Raw genomic sequence first — 18352 nt, 5'->3', positions numbered from 1 at the left:
AGATGTGAATGCAGTCCATATCCTTTCCTTACGCCCTTTCCTTATGCCCTGATATCTACGGAAACTGCCATGCCTTTGACCACAGGATATATCTGGATGAATGTGATTATCACAAATGACTGGAATGAAAAAAGTGAATAGCATAAAATCTGGAGGTAAAAATAAGAAATATTTTCAAAGTCACATTTAAAATCACCTAGGAGTACTGTATACAATCATTTTCTGTGTTACAGATCATAAGATTGACATTTTCACAACTGTTTTGCGTGTCATGTTTTCTGCATGCCTCATTTTGGATACTTCAGAGAACCTTGATTTTCAGACAGCATTGGCTGCTCATCCTGCAGAAATTTGGCTCCTGTTGTCTCTCAAGCTGAGCATTTAAAATGAGGATTTCCCTGAAGTAGACCAAAACAGTCTTGGCCAGGGTACACTTAATTCTACCTCTGTATCCTATCTTCTCTTGTACGTCTCCTTGATGTCGTTGAGCTGCAAGTTATGCAAAAGAGTATGGTTTGTGCTGAGATTCTAGGACTCCACAAATGCATCTTGTGGACACCACAGTAAAGAATAGAGGCACCATAGAARTTCTCAGGTCTTTGGCTTTGCAAGCGATTCTCACAGCCTACAGATGGAACATGCAATGGATATCCTGAGGATTTTTTACATTGACCTAATGGCTGTTTAGTATCTCTTACAAAGTCACAGCAGAAAAGCCAGTGGGCAAGATAACTGGACCCCACCCTGGACATGGCCTCTAAACCACCAGTTGGGCCACTTTCTTAGCCTATTTCCGAATGTTTCTGCTGAATAGCCAGTCCCCCAAAATGGTTAGCTTAATTGCATCATTTCCTCCCTTTCATATCAACTTAACGTTCACCTGTGATGCTAGAAGGCTGATGAAGCTCTGATTTTTATTTTTGAAAAGGGAGCATGTCTCTAGTAACTGACAGTATGCCCTAATTTTTCTTCAAGCTTGTGGGGGGAAGCCCCMCCACCACCACCACCACCAAAGTACAAGGCATCTTGGTGGAGGGGAAATTTTTAATAAAATAGGATTTTTATAGTATTCATAAAAGCCCTATGTTAGTAGCTGTTTCCAGAACCTAAATGGTTAATGTAGAAAATGTTAGTAATTTTGCTGCAAATAAATTGATCAGTATGCAAGACGGTTGTCACTGGCTGAATCATGGTCCACAGTTAAGGTAAACAGATCTGTGATGACATTTTCTGAGCAGAATACCAATGCTGCTACATTTCTTCCCAGAGGTTTCTGACACTTCTTATATGCGGATAAAATTTCTCTCCAAGAAGGTTTTGTTCACAGGAAAGAAATAACATCTTTTTAAGGCTCTTCTTTAAAGGTGGGATTTATTACATTTACTGATTTATTTGTTATGATAATTTGTGTTAAGAGTATCAAAAGGAATGTTTTTGCTTTTCTGCATATCCTGTCTGTACAGTAGATCTTTCTTATGTGAAGTCTATTTTAAAGTATCTGGCAATGGAATGCAAGTATAACAGTATTAATAGAGTTGTCAGGGAACAATGAAAATATTTTTTTGTGATATTCTCTGAAAGTGATCTCTGTTTTTATAGTCTCCATAGTAAACATGCAAAAGTAATGACTAAATATACAGTTAGGTTTCAGCATAGGTGTTTCTGTGGAATATTTTTGGCTGTATGATTGTTTCATATTTTCATTGGCATATTCTAAAGTAAGGAATACAATTTAATTTATTCTTAAATGTCCCTGTGTTAGACAGATAAAACCCTGTGCAATTGACTGCAATCAAAATCTTATTGCTGAGATGCATCTATCTCCTGTATGACTTTAGGCTATAGAAAAATACAGTTTCCAAAGAAGTTCTTGAAATCTGTTTCTTAGAGCATTTAAAATGTGTGTGTAGGTTTCTCTTCACAGGAGAGGGCACATTCTAAATTCCGCATTTACCGTTAGATCTGCATTTACTTTGAGGTGATTGACATCTCAATCGTTTTATGGATTAGCAGTTAAAAATCTGTCACATTTTTATTTATATAACTAGAATCTCATAGGTTTAATCAGATGCTGGTATCTGACTTTAATGCAGTTTATTACAGTAAATACTGGAGGATAAAAGAACACAGGAAGGAGCATGCTCAGTGATACCTGACATGTAATAGAAAACCTGGAACTGGTCATTAAAGTTAATGTCAAAGAGATTCAGATTCCACTGAAGTCAGTGAAAGGATTTCTGTCAACTTCAGCGGACTTGATATTTAAACCTAGCCCTGTTAATATTTTGCACATGTTGATGTGAAGAACATAGTTTGGAATGATTGAATGGCTGAAAATAGTGTGGCTAATAGGTCCTTTTGTGAGATGGACTTAGGAAGTCTTGTCATGCACAGAGTCTTGTTGTATTTCAAGGCTTCACAGCAAGGGGATGTACAGCTGCGGTGTGTTTAAAGAAGCAAAGCAAAAAACATCRTCTCCAGAGCTAAATGATTCAAGCTGTGAAGATACCTGACAAAATAGCTGTGCCTCTCTAAAGGGTATCTAAGCAAGTGAGCCAGTTATATATTTGTGCTAGAGAAGAGTTAGAGCTGGATTTCAGTCCATGGTTTTGGGGTGGGGCTTGAGATTTGAAGTTTGGGCTTAAGAGCTGTAGTTTAGTAATCATCCGACTAAAAAGAGAAGTCCAGATTCATCCCTGCATGCTGTACCATCCAGTAATTCTTGTTGTGATTGTGGTTCAGACCGTTAGTTTTACAACTGAAAACAACACCTTCAGTAGTAACAGTAATTTAAATACAGTGACTGCCATGCACATGCATTTTCAAGAAGATATCTTCATGCAATATTTAACCTGTTTTTCATGTTTTGTTTTGGAAAGTGTTTTGTAATCCCTATAGCTAAGTTATATACAGAGCTTTGTAACAAATTTGGGATAAACATGGGATTTATTGGCAATTTGAGGTTAGCCCTATATTTAATGTACATTTGCAGATTGTCTTTTATTTTGAAAAGACCCCAAAATATTTTGGGGGTGACCTACATGCAGTGCTGGAGAACAGCATCATATCAAAGCTTGAAGTGTTCAGCAGTCAGTTTAATTCTGGACAGAAATGTAGGAACTAATTTTGCTGCTTTTACATTRAGCACTGACATTCTCCCAGGATCTCCTCTGGGATCCTCAAAAAGAACATGAGTATTAGTGGCAGAACCAGGCTTGTGGGTGGCATGATGGTGATAAGATCTGTTAAGTCATTAATTTGYAACTGGAAGAGTACTCACTAAAAAAGTCAATGTTTTGCTAAATTTTATTTAATACCATTTCTGTATTCTTTGGTAGATATCTAGGTAGCTTTCTAACTTTGAAATGAAATACTGTGTTTGGTTTGTGTTTTTTTTTTTAGTATAAAAGCAATTTCTGTTTGACAGTAGGGAACTTCTTTTAAACAGGTATTTTCAGAGTGATGCCATCGTGGTTCTAGATGACTTTCATGAACATTCAGCCTGATCTAATTTTATTTTCTCATCATTACTCCCTCATTCTTCTGTTTTAATTTTGGATTAAGTAAGCAACATTTGTCTTATTTCTGTTGGCAAAAGGGAAGTCCTTCCAACCTGAGAAAGAGGACAGCCTGTTTCCTGATACACATTGCTGCTGAAACACTTCTGTGAGTATCAGGGTTAACATCTGTCTGGATGTGGGTGTAGATGGGCCTGGAAACATAATCTTTATGATTCTTTGTTGACCAAGCAAGCCTGTGTCTTTTTTATACAACCAACTTGACACCTGCTTCTGCTGTGCTGGGCTTTCATTCTAGTTTATGCTGCAACAGAATAACTTCAGTTACCTGCAAGGGGTTGCCCTAAATTTGTTCTGATGTAATTTCAGACAATTGCAGGTTATTCTTCTGATATACTTTTTTTTCCTTTAGGTCTGTTTATCTGATGTGCACTCTATCTTTTTTATAGTACTAGGCTCCTTGGAGTACCTATCTACCACAACATTTCTATCTGAGATTCCAGTCTATTGAAAAAAATTTTTTCTCTCTCTCCTCAAAGCATGCACAGATRGTTTACTTCTTCTCTGGCTCTTCAGTGCTCAGAGAAGCAGCTGACTGTCCCATCATATTTTCTGTTTGGCTCTGCCTTCCCAAATTGGCCCTTGTTTTCAGAGAGAACATGTTTCTACTTTTGTGACCAGCCCACCTTCCAGTCATCCTGCTCTATCTATAAAACCCCTTTTGGAACAGGTAAAAATAGCATCAAAGATCTGGTTCTTTTAGATGCTTGATGATGAGTAGAAATGGAAATAATTTGGGAAGCAGCTTAAATCTGTTCCATCTTCTCCCCAAATGTTCTTGTAAGCTGTAGGGGAAAACAGGGTGCTGCTTAGTTTGTGAGTAGAGTTTATAGCCACAATCTAGTGCTTATGTTTCTGAGAGTCTGTCTAACTTCAGTGATACAGCCGCCAGCGCCCAGGAGACTGCAGCTGAGGGATGGGGCTGCTTTGTTGTCTCTGTCCCTGAAGTCTCCCTTTAGTGCTCTGGTGTCACTGTTTGCACACTGTGACGGGTGTGAGGTTTTGAAGAGGATGGTCCTCTCTGCTGCTCTGGCTGCTGTCACTGATGCTGCTGCTCAGGTCCTGAATGGTCCCAGCTGAGGGGCTTCTGGGAGCTGGTTGCTGCCCTTGTCATTGCTTTCCTTGCTATGTTTGTTACGCAGCTTGAAAGGGACCCGGTCCTCCTGTTTTCTCCATCTTCAGAGCTCAGAATAATTCTTTTATGGTAGGAAAGAATATTGGAAGGGTAACTGCTTTTGTTAGCAGTGTATATCCTACATGCTTGGATTTTATGAAGGCTATAATAGGTCACACAATGGTTAGTGTCCCTTGGGCATGGCAAACTCAGAAGTGGAAAGGTAAATTGTGGGATTTATGCACTGATATGTGTACTGGCCTGTCACACCTTCAGGGGGTTACAGAATGGGAAGTCTTCTGATTTTAAGGGCCTAAAACTTTCCTCCCTCTGAGTTCAGATTTCTCATAGAGCAATGTGTTTGGAACCCCTGATTTTTCTTCCTGTGTTTATATGTTAGAAATGGAAATTTTTGAAGACACCCTTTTAAAGCAATCAGCTCAAAGAACTCGGTTTTGTTCTCCCAGCATTATGAGGACATGTTTGAAGGCTATTTTGTGTAGAAGTTGCCTTTTTCACTGTACTGTTTTTGGTGTGCCAGCCTATAGATTCTAGATACCTSCATAGTAACTCTTCAGGTTTTTCCCTCATAGCTAGATGCTTCATTTGCTTCAGATTTTTTTTTCCAGGTGTTTTGGACACTGACATGACTCAACCTGTGGTTTGGTCATTTCTCTATCTGTGACCTTTGTTTTTCTTTTTTCATTTAAAAAATACGCAGTTCCTGTTTCTGCATACCACTTGAAAGTCACTAATTACCCTTGCCTTTCATGTTTTCATATATTAAATGCTGAACAAAACATCAGAAAAACAACTCATTCTGTTTAGCCATAACCACTTAAATTAGACATCTGATTAAAACTATTTGTCCAAGTTTCCTGAGCAGTCAGTGGCAAGAGCAAGGGACCTGCAGAAAGTGGTTTACTCAACGTGTTTTAGATACACTAAGCATGGAATGCGTGGTTGTGCAAGGATGGCCCTTCATTTTCCTTTGAGTGAACTGTAAAGTTACCTTGAATAATGAGCTTTGCCTTGTGGACCACTAACTTTAGAGGAGACTAATACACTCCTTGGCTTTTTTTTTCATAGGTTTTTTGTTTTATGCCTGAGGATATGCTATGCTACAAGAATTCCTCATCACAAATACAGTATTACCTTTATTCTCTTAAAATACAGCTTAGAGTTGTTTGATGTTGTTTTAAAATTAATTCTTAAAGACTGATCCCCTTGATGATCTACACAGAAATGTGTTTCTGAGTGACAGGGACACCTTGCAAGTAGATTTATTAGGGTTTTTACCATCTACTTCAATAAATGAGTCAGCAGAGCATTTCAAAATGGCCTTCAGTTATATCCATGAAATGTGAGTTTCAATGTTTCAAGTGAATTATTGGCACTAGAATCCTAAGAGTACTTATTTTGGAAATAGTGATTTACCAGTTGTTTGGATGTATGTGCTGTTATTTGTTTGTAAATATGCTAATGTACGTTAATGTAGTATTTCCACATAGCAGAAGCTTTGGATGAAGCAAGGTGCTCCATGCTATGATATTGTGGGCAGAGGTCTCATTGTTTGTCCTTGAACACTTTATTGAAAAACATTGGATGAGTACTTTGCTCTGTTGCTTTTAGTTGAAGAGGAGTTAATAAAAGTAAATGTACTAGAAGAAATTCATGAAATCGGTGAACAGAAAAAATTATATTATTTGAAATGCATAATATTGCATAATGGATTTATATAAAGTATGGCAGAGATGAAGTGTTCTCCAGACTTAATGAAAGAACATGGATTCCTGTTGCATAGTTGAAGTTGTTTTGTACTGATCTGTTGGGGAAGAATAACAAGATTTTTAAACAGATTTGCTTTCCATTAGAAAATATTTATCTGTAGCTCCAAATACTCTGTCAGGTTTAAAAAAGAAAATTTAGAAAGAAGATGTATTTTCTGTCATGATAATTAAATGTTGTGACTGTAGATTGTACCTCCAGAATGAGTAAAGCTTATCTGTGTTAAAAAAGTTTTAATTGCTTACATTGTTTATGAGAGTTGCACAGAGACAAAAATATACTTAATCCATGGGAAAGGAGAAAATGATATATTAAACTCAAATTTTCTTTTAAAGCATAATGAAATGTTGTTAATAGATTGTCAAATTACTTGCCATTAGTGGTCTGAAAATTGTGGAGTAAGGTGCTGTTCCTCAGATCAAAGATTTGAGGTTTGGGAATCTGATTAACCTGTAGTTATACTCCGAGCACTGGCAGAATTATGAATATCAGCCTGAATTTCAGACACAGTTCCATTCTGCAGGGTGCTACGCAGACATGTAGGAAGACTTGGGACTTTTAAGTTCAGTCCAGTCCTTTGAATAGTGCAAACATATAAATATTAAAAAAACAGCATCACCTGAAAATTTATCCCTGCTCTAAACTCTTGACCTCACTGGCCAACTGAGGAAATTATGAAGTTTTATTTTTCTTGGTAGCTCTGTACATGAACCATAGCTTAATTTGTCTGAGGAATTCAGCTCTGAGAATCTCTATTGGGCAGTTTTAACTGTTGTAAAAGATCGTTAGTCTTTATCTGATAGCCCTTGTGAGAAGCAAAATTGTAGCAACCTGATAGGTAAATTGAAATACAGAGGTACCCATCTATACATGGTGATTCTCATTCTCTCCCAAGACACTTGTAATGGCTATTGACAAAACTGGGCTTGTAAGAGAGCTGTGAATTTGCTACCCTTTGTCTAGTCTTTGATAGGAGGCTTTACTTTTGCTTAGAAATAGAAAGGAAAGCTTTCTCTGCACTGCTTATTTTACAAAAGGCCTTTCTCTAATTTTGTCATCACAGTTTCTCCTTTTGGAGATGGATTAAAAGACTTTTTCTCCCCTTCTTCCGCCCTCCCGTGTGTTACAGAAATGGCGTCAGATATTCCTGGCTCGGTGGCCTTGCCAGTTGCACCGATGGCAAGTGGACAAGTGAGAATGGCAGGATCCATGCCCTCCAGAGGAGGAAARCGCCGTTCTGGGTAAGCCATTTCCTTTTTTTCAGGGCTAAAACTGAAAGCGATTTGTATTGAAAAACTGGAAATATACATATTTATATTTATGTAATGTTTATGTATGCAAACTGATTACGGCATTAGTCACTGATGTTTTGTTCTTCTACAGTATATATGCTCTTCCTGCAAGATCGAACTTGCTGAAAAGTGTATTGTGTTTGTTATTTTGCACGCTTCAAAAGACTTTCAGMTTTGGCAAAGCATCCAGAGATAGAGTTTGGATCCTGTGGCTGTTGTTCATATAATGAATGCGTGTTACCTACCTCTTTTTAATCTCAAAAGGATTTATCATGTGAATAAGGGTAGCAAGATGCTTTCCTACCTGCACATGCAAACTTATCCAACTTCATCTGAAAATTGGACTTGGAATCTCTCAAATAGATGCTTTCTGTTAAAAAAATGTTTTCCTTCTAGTCCCAGGTACAGAAATAGCATAAGCAGTCACTCTTCCAAGATTGTGGTCTATCATCTTCTAGGCCTCACTGGATATGCAACATGGTCTCTCAGATTCTGGGAGAAAAGGCCTGATCAAAGCTCAGCTCTTACACTAGCTGAAAGTTCTGCTRTGGAAAAAAGAATATATATATATATCCAAATATAGAGGTTCACATGGTATACGGTTAGTTTTTCCACATACAGATAGTTCATTGGCAACTCATAATAATTGTCTGTATTGGAAGAAAAGTACATCAAGAGCTGCAGAGAGGCAGAAAACTACTTTCTAATATTTCCAGAAAATACTTGCTTTTGTAAAAGGTTGGTCAAAAGATAATGGTCTTAAGGTGATCCTTTCCCAGAGGTATCTCTGTTAGGAGAGTGCCTGCAAAAGAGATTGATTAGTCTTACATTTTGCCGTAAATATGACAGTGGTAGGACTGGACAAGATCGATAATGTGCATAAAATCTTTGCTGATGGACATCTAATGAGAGGCATTATTCCTTGTGAGAGTTACTCTTGGAGTTGTTTGCCAAGGTATATTGCCAATTTTGGGTGTTTGGTCAAGTAACAGTGGCCAAGATGCTTGACTCTCATTCTTGGAATGAATTAAGAAAGGAGAATGAGCACCTCGTCTTGAATGTGGAATTAAATTGATGTGACATAAAGACTCCTGAAATATTTTTGACAGGCATTACATTTTTATTTCGAAGCTGTTTAATTAGAAGGCCTATCCAAACATGCACTCAAAAGAGAAAACAAAGCATTAACATCTCTTCATTGCTACATAACAAATACAACCATTTATACTTCTGAGTAATAGGATAAGTTTGGAGGGGGGGGAGTGTTTTTGTTTTTAATCATAAGCCAGGTCAACTCTGAATACAAGGGTTGATGCTGCTGACTGAAATCTTATGATTATATTAAGTACAGACTTGATATTAATTGAAAGCTGTTTTAAACATTGCATTTTAAGTAGCATCTTCTGTTTGCAAGGAAATGAAGTGGAGGGAGGATGGGAGGAACATAAAATCAAGTTATTTGAAATGTATTTAATATGCAAATTCAGTGAATAGTACAGATTTGCGCTTATATCCAGAAGGTATATGCAGAAGTGCACTTATATCCAGAAGTATTTTGTGTGTGCACTATAGTTCTAAACTAATAGTCCTCCAAGCTTGAGAAGGGAGTACATTTATTTCATCCTGTGTGTATGTATCCAGACCTCGAGGGAAGGAATGCCTGCTGTGTCTAATTCATTGTAGTTTCTCTTTGAACAAACTTGCAACTAACACTTGGTCCTTTCATTACTGTCCTGGTGATATATCTTTGTACACCTAAATCCTTGGGCATTTTAGAAATGAATGCTTTGTATCAAACATAAAGGAATATAGCCAGTGAACACAGTCTTCTTTTCCAGCTTCGGTTATCTTTGAAAATTGTTTCTTTTCCTCATAATTGCTGAGGCAAGCTGGCAGAATAATTGCTGTATGGACTTGAATGTAGATCATTTTAAACTCATTGGCTACCCAGAAGGTRTTTCTGTGGTGTAGGCATTCAGCTTCACTGACAGCTCAGAAAAATATTTTTCCTTTCTATAAATTATACCAATTGTTTTATAGGAAAAAAAGAGATAGCCTGGTAGTGCTTAAAATAACACATTGCTGAGGTTATATTGACTACCTTAGATAGATGTAAAGCCAATTCTTTAAGGTGGTTTTCACTATTTTTAGAAGCTATTCTATAAGCTCTGTATATGAGTCTTTTTTTTCCCTTCCCTGGTTATCTATACTCAGGTTTCTTGTTTGTTTGTTTTACAAGTTTTTAGGTTTTGATTTAGTTCAGCAGATGGTCTTGTCTTTTCTCTGATGCATAATTGTAAGATCTGAGGGGATACAGCGAAAAAGAGGCTGTAGCCCACCATTCTCCCTTGTTGGACGTACCCCCTTATATTGTGTAGAACAAAGGGTGATAGTGCAGTTCCCCATGTACATCTCAGCTGCATCTGCTCCTGAGCTTTCCTGCCCATCCCCTTCCTGCTCTGTTTAATCATAGCAAGTCATCCTTTGACATTTCTCTGCAATTTTACATTAACCATTTTTGTTACAAGGTTCAAATCCTCATCTCAATTTTTTAATCTGTGCAGGACAACCTTGTTTTATTCTTCTTGTATGAAAACGTTTCTATTAAAAATAAATAATTAAAAAAAAATTTTTGTCATGTTGTCTATGAAAATCACACATCTTTTGCGGAAGATTTTTTTTCTTTTTACAAATACCTCATACATCAGGCCTTTTCACAATTGACATGAACAGTATGAAAGAAGAAAACAAGATTTATGCTGTCTCTTCAAAACAAARGAGCGTAGTGCAGCTCTTTTTTTAAAGTCTGTTCTTAATGGGAGTTTTAAATGAAGATAAAAGATACTGTTTCTGAAACTTCTGAAATAATGTCATTTGTCTTCTTGGAGGCTGCTTATACTGTTTTGCTAATGTGCAATATATTCTATCTGAATGGAAGATCTTATCTGTCAGGGTAAGAGGGGTTTGTTGGAATATTATTTTTTATGTGCTCTGCTGTGTTCTGCTAAAGGTTACAACTGATTCCTTATCTTTTACTTTGCCTTACTGTAATGTACTTGAAATGGTTCAGGCAGGAAGTTAGAATCACTCACTTTAAACCTGAGGGATTTTTTCAGATTTTGAGAGGGTTTTTCTTTTCCTTTTGCACAGTGAAGTACGAAAATAGGAAACTTGCTTATTAACAGACAGGCAAATATGCATTTGCAGTTGCATTTTTACAAGTGTTAAAATTTTATATGAACTTTATGTTCAATTTTTAATTTTTTCATCTTTTTTATTTGGAATAAAATCAAGATTTCTAGGTAGTTTAACAAAGCAAAGATGAAAAAAATATTTAAAGATTTAGTCTGTCACAGTCTGGTATTGCACCCTAGGCGCTCGGATTCTACAGTGATGAGCCAAGTATAAGTATAGTAGGTATTACCTATGGATATCAACCTAAGGAAATATTATAAGATAAGAAGCTGATATCCAGCTATCTGGATAAGTAGATGCGTTTAGTGCCACTGGTTCCGTTGGAACTATGTATACAGTGCAGACAGCAGGATCAACTCTTAAATTAATCAAGTTCTGTGTTATCTGTAATTCCGTGCATTCCAGTAATAATAAACTATCCCAAACACAGTAGAGTCAATGTTTGATTTCTCTGGGAAAATCTCTTTCAGCCCCCAGCTGGAGTATTTGACTGGAAGCTAAGAAGTCTACCAAGGCAGGGGATCCTAGTGCACTGGAGCAGAAGAGAAGGAATTACAAAATTAATCTGTCCTAAATTAAAGCAGTGTCTTACTAAATGCCCTCCAAGGAAAAGGCTTTTCCTCAGAGTAGGCATGTATATTTTCTACTGTCCCCTATTCCCTGAGTTTGAAATTCAGGCTTTTTCTCAGTTGCATTTCAGTTGCCAGTGAGACCAGGAAAAGATATGCCTGACAGATGATGATTTTGCAAGGGGCGGACACAGCCCAGTGCCTGCCTATGTGTTCTGCCTGTAAACAAACAATTCTCATATGACATTGATTTTCACATTTTCGGTGTAGGTAGAAACATTAGAATTGAAGTAATACAGACATCTGTTTTGGGATGTCACATTATAGGCACTTTATTATGTGTGGAAGAAGCAGGTGGATAACGTGAGAGCTTCAACTAGATGATAATGCCTAAGTGTTAAATTGCTAGGAATATTTTGTGTATTGCAGGTCTGAGGAAATTCAGGGTGTTTGGAGATGGTAGCAATGAAGGCCACATTTTGGGGTGATAGCACRTTGGCTTGGTCCTGGGTTAGCTGTAAGCACTTCTGTACAAGTGATAGCTTGCTGGCCGCTGGAGGTCGGTGTTGTTCTACAAAATACAGCTGAGAGGTCGCTGGCAAGTGAAGTGTTCTTAAAACTGGATTTGGTGATAATTAGGTGAGCAAAATGTAATTTATAGTGAAAATTATGATTGCATCAAACCTCAACCAAATGAAATAAGCATCTTTTCTTAAAACCCTTTTGGGAAAATGGTTTTCTCCCTGCTTCCTGTAGAAATGAATAATCACTGTTACYATCTGGAAGATATTATTGTGTCTTATACGGATTCAGATTGCTGTGCTTGTATCCTGAACTGATTGTACCTAGAGGTCTGTGAGCCGGAAACATCTTTTATAGAGCATTCTGACTTTGATATCAAAATTAGCAAGTGGGGCAGTGTTGTCTAACTGGCACTCATACACTATATGTTCTGTTCTTCATCTAATTTTAAGGAGCACTTTTACGCCACTGTTCCTACGCTCTTAACATATAAATCTTCATTTTTAACTGGTAGATTTTTTTTTTTTTTTAATATTAAGAAATATATAGTATTGTCATTTTGCAGGGAGGTTTTTTTGCCTTTACTATGACATATCAGTTGTTAACATAAAGAGTATTACCAACATGGAATATGCAACTGTATAAAGTTTTATTACACTGAAATGTTATAAAGCTTAGAAGATTAAAACAACCCCACAAAAATGTCTGAAAAAGAAAACAGTAATTTGCTAACTACATGAATTGACTGTTCAAGGTCTGTATATTACATTAATATATCTTCTTATTAAAAATAATAGGCTTACACTAATACAAAAATTGTATGTGGTAATTATATATTTGATTGGTTCTTAGTTGTCTTTGTTACCACAGGCACTTCCTTATAATTAGGATAAATATTTGTACACCTCTTTTTAGAGATATAAAAATGTATTAAACGCTTTGGAAATGATACTACTTTTATGTAACTTTGTAGTGACTTAATGTCATCAGCAGAAAGGGGATAGTCACAGAATCACAGGCTGGTTGAGGTTGGAAGGGACCTTTGGAGATCATGTAGTCCAACCCCCCTGCTCAGGCACAGTCACCTGGAGCAGGTTGCCCAGGACCCTGTCCAGACAGCTTTTGAATATCTCCAAGGATGGAGACTCCACAGCCTCTCTGGGCAACCTGTCCCAGTGCTCAGTCACCCTCGCAGTAAAGAAGTTGTGTCTTATGTTCAGACAGAACTTCCTGTGTTTCAGTTTGTGCCCACTGCCTCCTGTTCCGTCACTGGGCACCACTGAAAAGAGTCTGGCTCTGTCATCTTTACACCCTCCCTTCAGATATTTATACACATTGATAAGATCCCCCTGAGCCTTCTCTTCTCCAGGCTAAACAGTCCCAGCTCTCTCAGCCTCTCCTCATACGAGAGAAGCTCCAGTCCCTTTATCATCTTAGTAGCCTCTCACTGGACTCGCTCCAGTAGATACTATCTAACTATGCTATCATACTATCTAATTAAGGGTGGCCAACTTAGGAGGTCAGTCTTAGWTTGGATGTGTAATTAGTGAAGAAAGAGGTTCCTGCTTTTTGTGGCTCCCTGGAGGAGCCTAACTGGAGGGCTGTGATTTGGCCCAGGGAAGAGCTCTTCTCTTCCACTGACTTAAGAAGAAGCTCCAGGACACAAGCCAGGTAAGTTAGGTGCGGGGTAGACCCATAGCTCCTTTCGGTAAGGCCTTGGTTCAAATAGCAAAATAATTGCTATCTACAGACTGGTCAGTAATTTGTGTGAAATGATTAGGATAAGTCTAGAAGAGGTACCTCAATTTAATCAATAGAGGTGAAGTAAATAATCCTCTTTGCAGAGAGGCTGGGAGTTTATTCTACTCTCCCTCTAATGTACTTTCTTTAGATTGGAGCAGTAACAGTTGCTTCATATTTATTATGTATCAACTTTAGAATTTTATTCTTTTTAGCTTAATTTCAGTCCTCTGACATAGAATCTCCACTGATTTCTCTAAACTTCTATCAGCACTAAGTGATATTACTCCTGACTATTTCACAAGAACTGCRTTCATTTAATGTTTCCTTTTAGTTGTTAATTTTAGCAATGCAGATTGACACATATATATATTTTTTAACCTGTGTTGTTTGGACTCCTGGCAGCTGATGAGCTATTTTTAGGGAGTCTGGAGAATATGGGCAAGGCTGGAAACTAGAGTCATTAACACCTCCAGTCAATAACATAGATCAAACAAGGCTGAGAACTACTGACTTGAATGTTCAAGTCATCATTGCCACCTTCATGATTAGTAATTTGGAAATCTTGCTCTTACAGAATGGACTTCGATGATGAAGATGGAGAGGGTCCCAGCAAATTTTCAAGGTGAGCATTTATAAAGAGTTGATGAAGTTGCTAACCTTTGTTCAGTGGAGAAAGACAACTGTCAGACTACTGCTGTTTTATAAGTCTGTATGAATATGAGCTGAAGAAATTGCCAATGGTTTTACCTAAATTCTAGTTACTGTTTCTACCAGCTTCCTCTGCAAATTAGGCATCCTGGTGGAAATCTGCTTAATGTAGTTATTGTCTTACAAAGCTGACAGTGTGTGTGTCATAATTTCTCTCTGCAGCTATATCAAATGAGAAAATTTGTGACTTCTACCTACAATATTTCAACTGCTGTAAATGAACTGTGATTATTTCTTGTCGCTGAAGTTGTCTTTTTGCCACTGAAAATCAATTTTATATCGAATTTAATTTAGATGTTAACAGTTTATTAAGAAAATGTGACTGATCATAGAGGTTTTTTTTTTTTTTTTAAGATTAAAGTTTGTTATGTATCWTTAGTTGTAACTGAAGAGTAAAATGGCCAAAATAAATGTTAGTTAATGTATAATATTCCAGGCTACAAATGAAAACAAACATTGAAGCATCATTGCCATTGTTCACTCTTCCTTTTGTTCTGGTCACACTGTTTGCATTTTTCCATCAGAAACCAATGGGCTGTGGATAGATATGTTGAGGCCTGCAGATTATTTTTGATTATTTAAATTCTATCTAATTGCAAGTGTATAGCAGCAGCCATATTTGAACCCATCTATCACTGCAGGGTTTTAACGTGATCTTTGTAGTCAGTCTGGAAGATGATAGTACACTGAAGATGTATCGTAACAGCATATCATAACCTACTGTACAATGCCAGCAGCTCCCCTGTTTAGTTGATGATATGTGCAGAAAGAATATTCCACACTTTGGTTTTAAAACTGGTGATCTGAGTGCTAGTCCTGATGCTTGCTAGTAGATATGTATATTAAGGGAACAAGATTTATGAATACTGTGACCTGATTGTGTCTGCCTAAGCATCCAGGTTTGTAGGCACAGTAATGCACATGCAGCTAGCTGTCTCAATCCTGGCTTCAGCCTTTGAAAATTTGGTTGTGGGGAGGAGAGAGCCAATAGTTCCTTTACCTTTATTGGAGAAACATGCTGTGCTGTACTTAGAATCAGTTCATTTTAGATGTCAGATCGAAATCAGATACTTAAAAGCTCTAAAACCCCTGGATTGTTCTGCTTTTAGAGAGGGGACAGAAAAACTGTACAGAGGTGCCTAGGGCCATGTTCAGACATCCTCTTCTGGCTATGGTTGTCCTACCAGGAGATGTTATTCCTAGTTGTGCCATCCTATTAGTGCTTTTCCCTTCTCCAAATTGCTCAGTTGACTGTTTCCTAACTTATCTTGGTCAAAATTTGGCAGTTAGCAAAGACCTGCTATTTAAATGTTTAAGCCAACCTAGCTTGCTTTGACCGAAGTACCTCAAGGAGCATGCACACAAAGAGGTCAGCTGGAAGATTGCAAGGGAGAAATGAGTAGTTGGAGCAACATCTTCAGCCCAGCCAACCAGACAAGGGTGGGTAAACAATCCCCAAGCTAGCATGAGCACTAGAAGYAGTGGTGTTAGTATGGTGCTCCATATGAGTTTACACACCCGGCTTCTCAGAGAGTTGCAAATCCAGCTCAGGTATCTCTGCATGGCATCTCATTGTCACATGTAGACGTATGCATGTACTTCTCATATGATGGCATGTGGCCATTCCTCATTGCATCTGTCTTTTTGTTTACAATTTTTTGGGGCACGGTCTATTCCCAGGGCAGAGTCAGGTGATAGAAAAGGGGCATTTTCTCTTGGATGTTTTGAGAATACTAGTGTTAAATGCAAGGTAGAAAGAGATACAGCTTAAATCTCACTTAAGTTTTATCTTGAGAGTTTGAATGGGACTCAATGAAGAAGGCAAATATGAAGCCTTGTAGAGGAACTTGCACAGTTGGGTTACATAAAATTAGTTTTAATTGATTTGAGAAGAAAAAAAGAAAATGAGTTTTTAGAAGAGAAAAGATGCTTAATTATGCTGTATTGCCTTATTAGCTAATACATGGAAAATTCACAGGATCTCTGTTGTAATAAATTACACTTTTTGGAAAGGGATAATTCTAATACAAAATCTCACTTGACTATTCTTCAATTCTAGAAAAGCAATTAGTCCTATTTTTGTATTCCCTATAACCTATGCTTTCTGTTTTGGAACAAGCATTTTAAATTCTCAAAAAGCAAGATCTTTTTCAAAAAATGTGTATTTTTGTAAATGTGTATTTAGTTAAATTTAATTTCAAAGGATGAGAATGTTTTTAGGAAAGGAAAAGGAGGAGGAGAGTGTCATTTTTTAGTAAAATGTCACATTGCTGCCTGCCTTTGGGACAGTGCTTCAGAAATAGTGAAGCTTTAATCCCATGGGTCAATAGTCCCATTCATCTGGATTTCCTCCAGAACGTAGCTGGCGATACCCTGCAAGTACCTGTTTGGGCATCTAACTTCTATTTATTTTGGTAGGAATCAGGTATCTGCCTACTTTTAGGGATTTAAGCCAGTTTTAATTTCTCTTCTATTTACCCAGCAGTTTCATCTGCCTGACTGACTTTTGCCAGTACTTTCAACAGTATATGTACCTGTAACAGTTTTTTTCTGAAGGGATCCTTATATAATGAATTGCCCTTAAGTGTGTCTTTATGTCCCCCCCCGTATTATCTGTAGACCATCAGTGCCCTCTACTGAATAGAGTGGGTTGTGGTTGCAATCTGGAAAAGRTGCAATTCTTTCACTTTCAACACAGCAATGAATATTTCATGAGCTGCTGTCAATAAAGTGCAGTTGTGTTTTCTGTAATGGTGCTGGTTGTTAAGTTTCCCAAGCAGTGAGTGTATGTCAAAGTGTTTGCATAAATCCAATGAAATGTGTCTTGAACTTTTTTAAATACACAAAAATGATGTTTTGAATTGGCATGGCTTGGAATTTTCATCAAACTACTATTTTCCTTGCTTTATCATTCTCATGTCCTCATTTGTAATAGTTTGCAGTTGCAAACCTCTTTGCTTTCTGTTGTGTGTTGACTTTTTGTGATGCATAAACCCTGTGAATTTACTTACCATCTTTTCTTTATAGGTATGATGGTGATCAAATCTCTGGTGATAAGGAAAAGTTTGCAAGGTAGGCGTGTTCTGTAGAGATCTTCTGCTGAGAGAAAAGAGGGGGATGGTCGTATCCAAAAAATCCCAGTATGTGTGCCTTAGCTTAGAGGGCTGGTTATTTTGTTTCTAGGTGGGAAGATGATCAAAGTACTGCTGACACAGAAAGGATGGCCAGGTAGGAAAAAGGAAAACCAAATATGATTTGCCCCCATTTTTATTTTATATCATGCTGTTCTGACTGATCGAAAGTCAGAAGGGTTGACTGATCCAAAACTGCTTGAAATTGGTTGTGGTCTTTCCACTGACCCTGGACCTGAGTGGATTTCGATCAGCTCCCAGTCTCCCAAAATTTAATGTTCTTCCAAAAMTTTCATATAAAAAAAACAGTTAGAAAACACAAAGTTAGGACATCATTCTGTGTACATGTTTATGAATGCCAGGGTTCCTATGACAGACACGGAAGAGGAGCACATTCCATCTACTTCTTTAGAGTTCAAATTTAAACTAGTTTCAGGATAGTTTCAGATTTCTGTTTGAATGAACCTTTTCATGGCCAATTTATAAATGTAGAATTATTTTTTAGCCTTTATGATCATAAACGAAATGGACTACTGGATATTCTTCTCTTTCTTCTCAGAAAGTTTTGCTATTTCTGTTTACTTTTTTATAGTGACTGTGTTTAATGATCAAACGTATCAAAATGTTTTAGTAGCAGACAATGGAATATGTATTTACAAATGTAAAATATATGTTGTRTATGTATGTTCTTTGTCTCTCTCTCTCTCTTTTT

The 18352-nt window shown here is 37.3% G+C and overlaps 1 protein-coding gene across 1 annotated transcript in view; it reads left to right on the top strand.

Moving 5' to 3' along the window:
- The first annotated feature begins 7584 nt into the window (after nt 1-7584).
- Nucleotides 7585-18352, top strand: part of ARNT2 (aryl hydrocarbon receptor nuclear translocator 2) — an 84491-nt gene continuing 73723 nt past the window's right edge. The window contains exons 1-2 of the mRNA XM_026060564.1: nt 7585-7721; nt 14376-14423. Coding sequence (XP_025916349.1) covers nt 7612-7721; nt 14376-14423 — 158 coding nt within the window. The 5' untranslated portion in view covers nt 7585-7611. The remainder of the gene's footprint in view (nt 7722-14375; nt 14424-18352) is intronic.

This window comes from Apteryx rowi, unplaced genomic scaffold, assembly GCF_003343035.1.
Source record: "Apteryx rowi isolate R43461 unplaced genomic scaffold, aptRow1 scaffold_17, whole genome shotgun sequence".
Lineage (NCBI taxonomy): Eukaryota > Metazoa > Chordata > Aves > Apterygiformes > Apterygidae > Apteryx > Apteryx rowi.
This window is presented reverse-complemented; position numbering and strand designations above follow the sequence as displayed.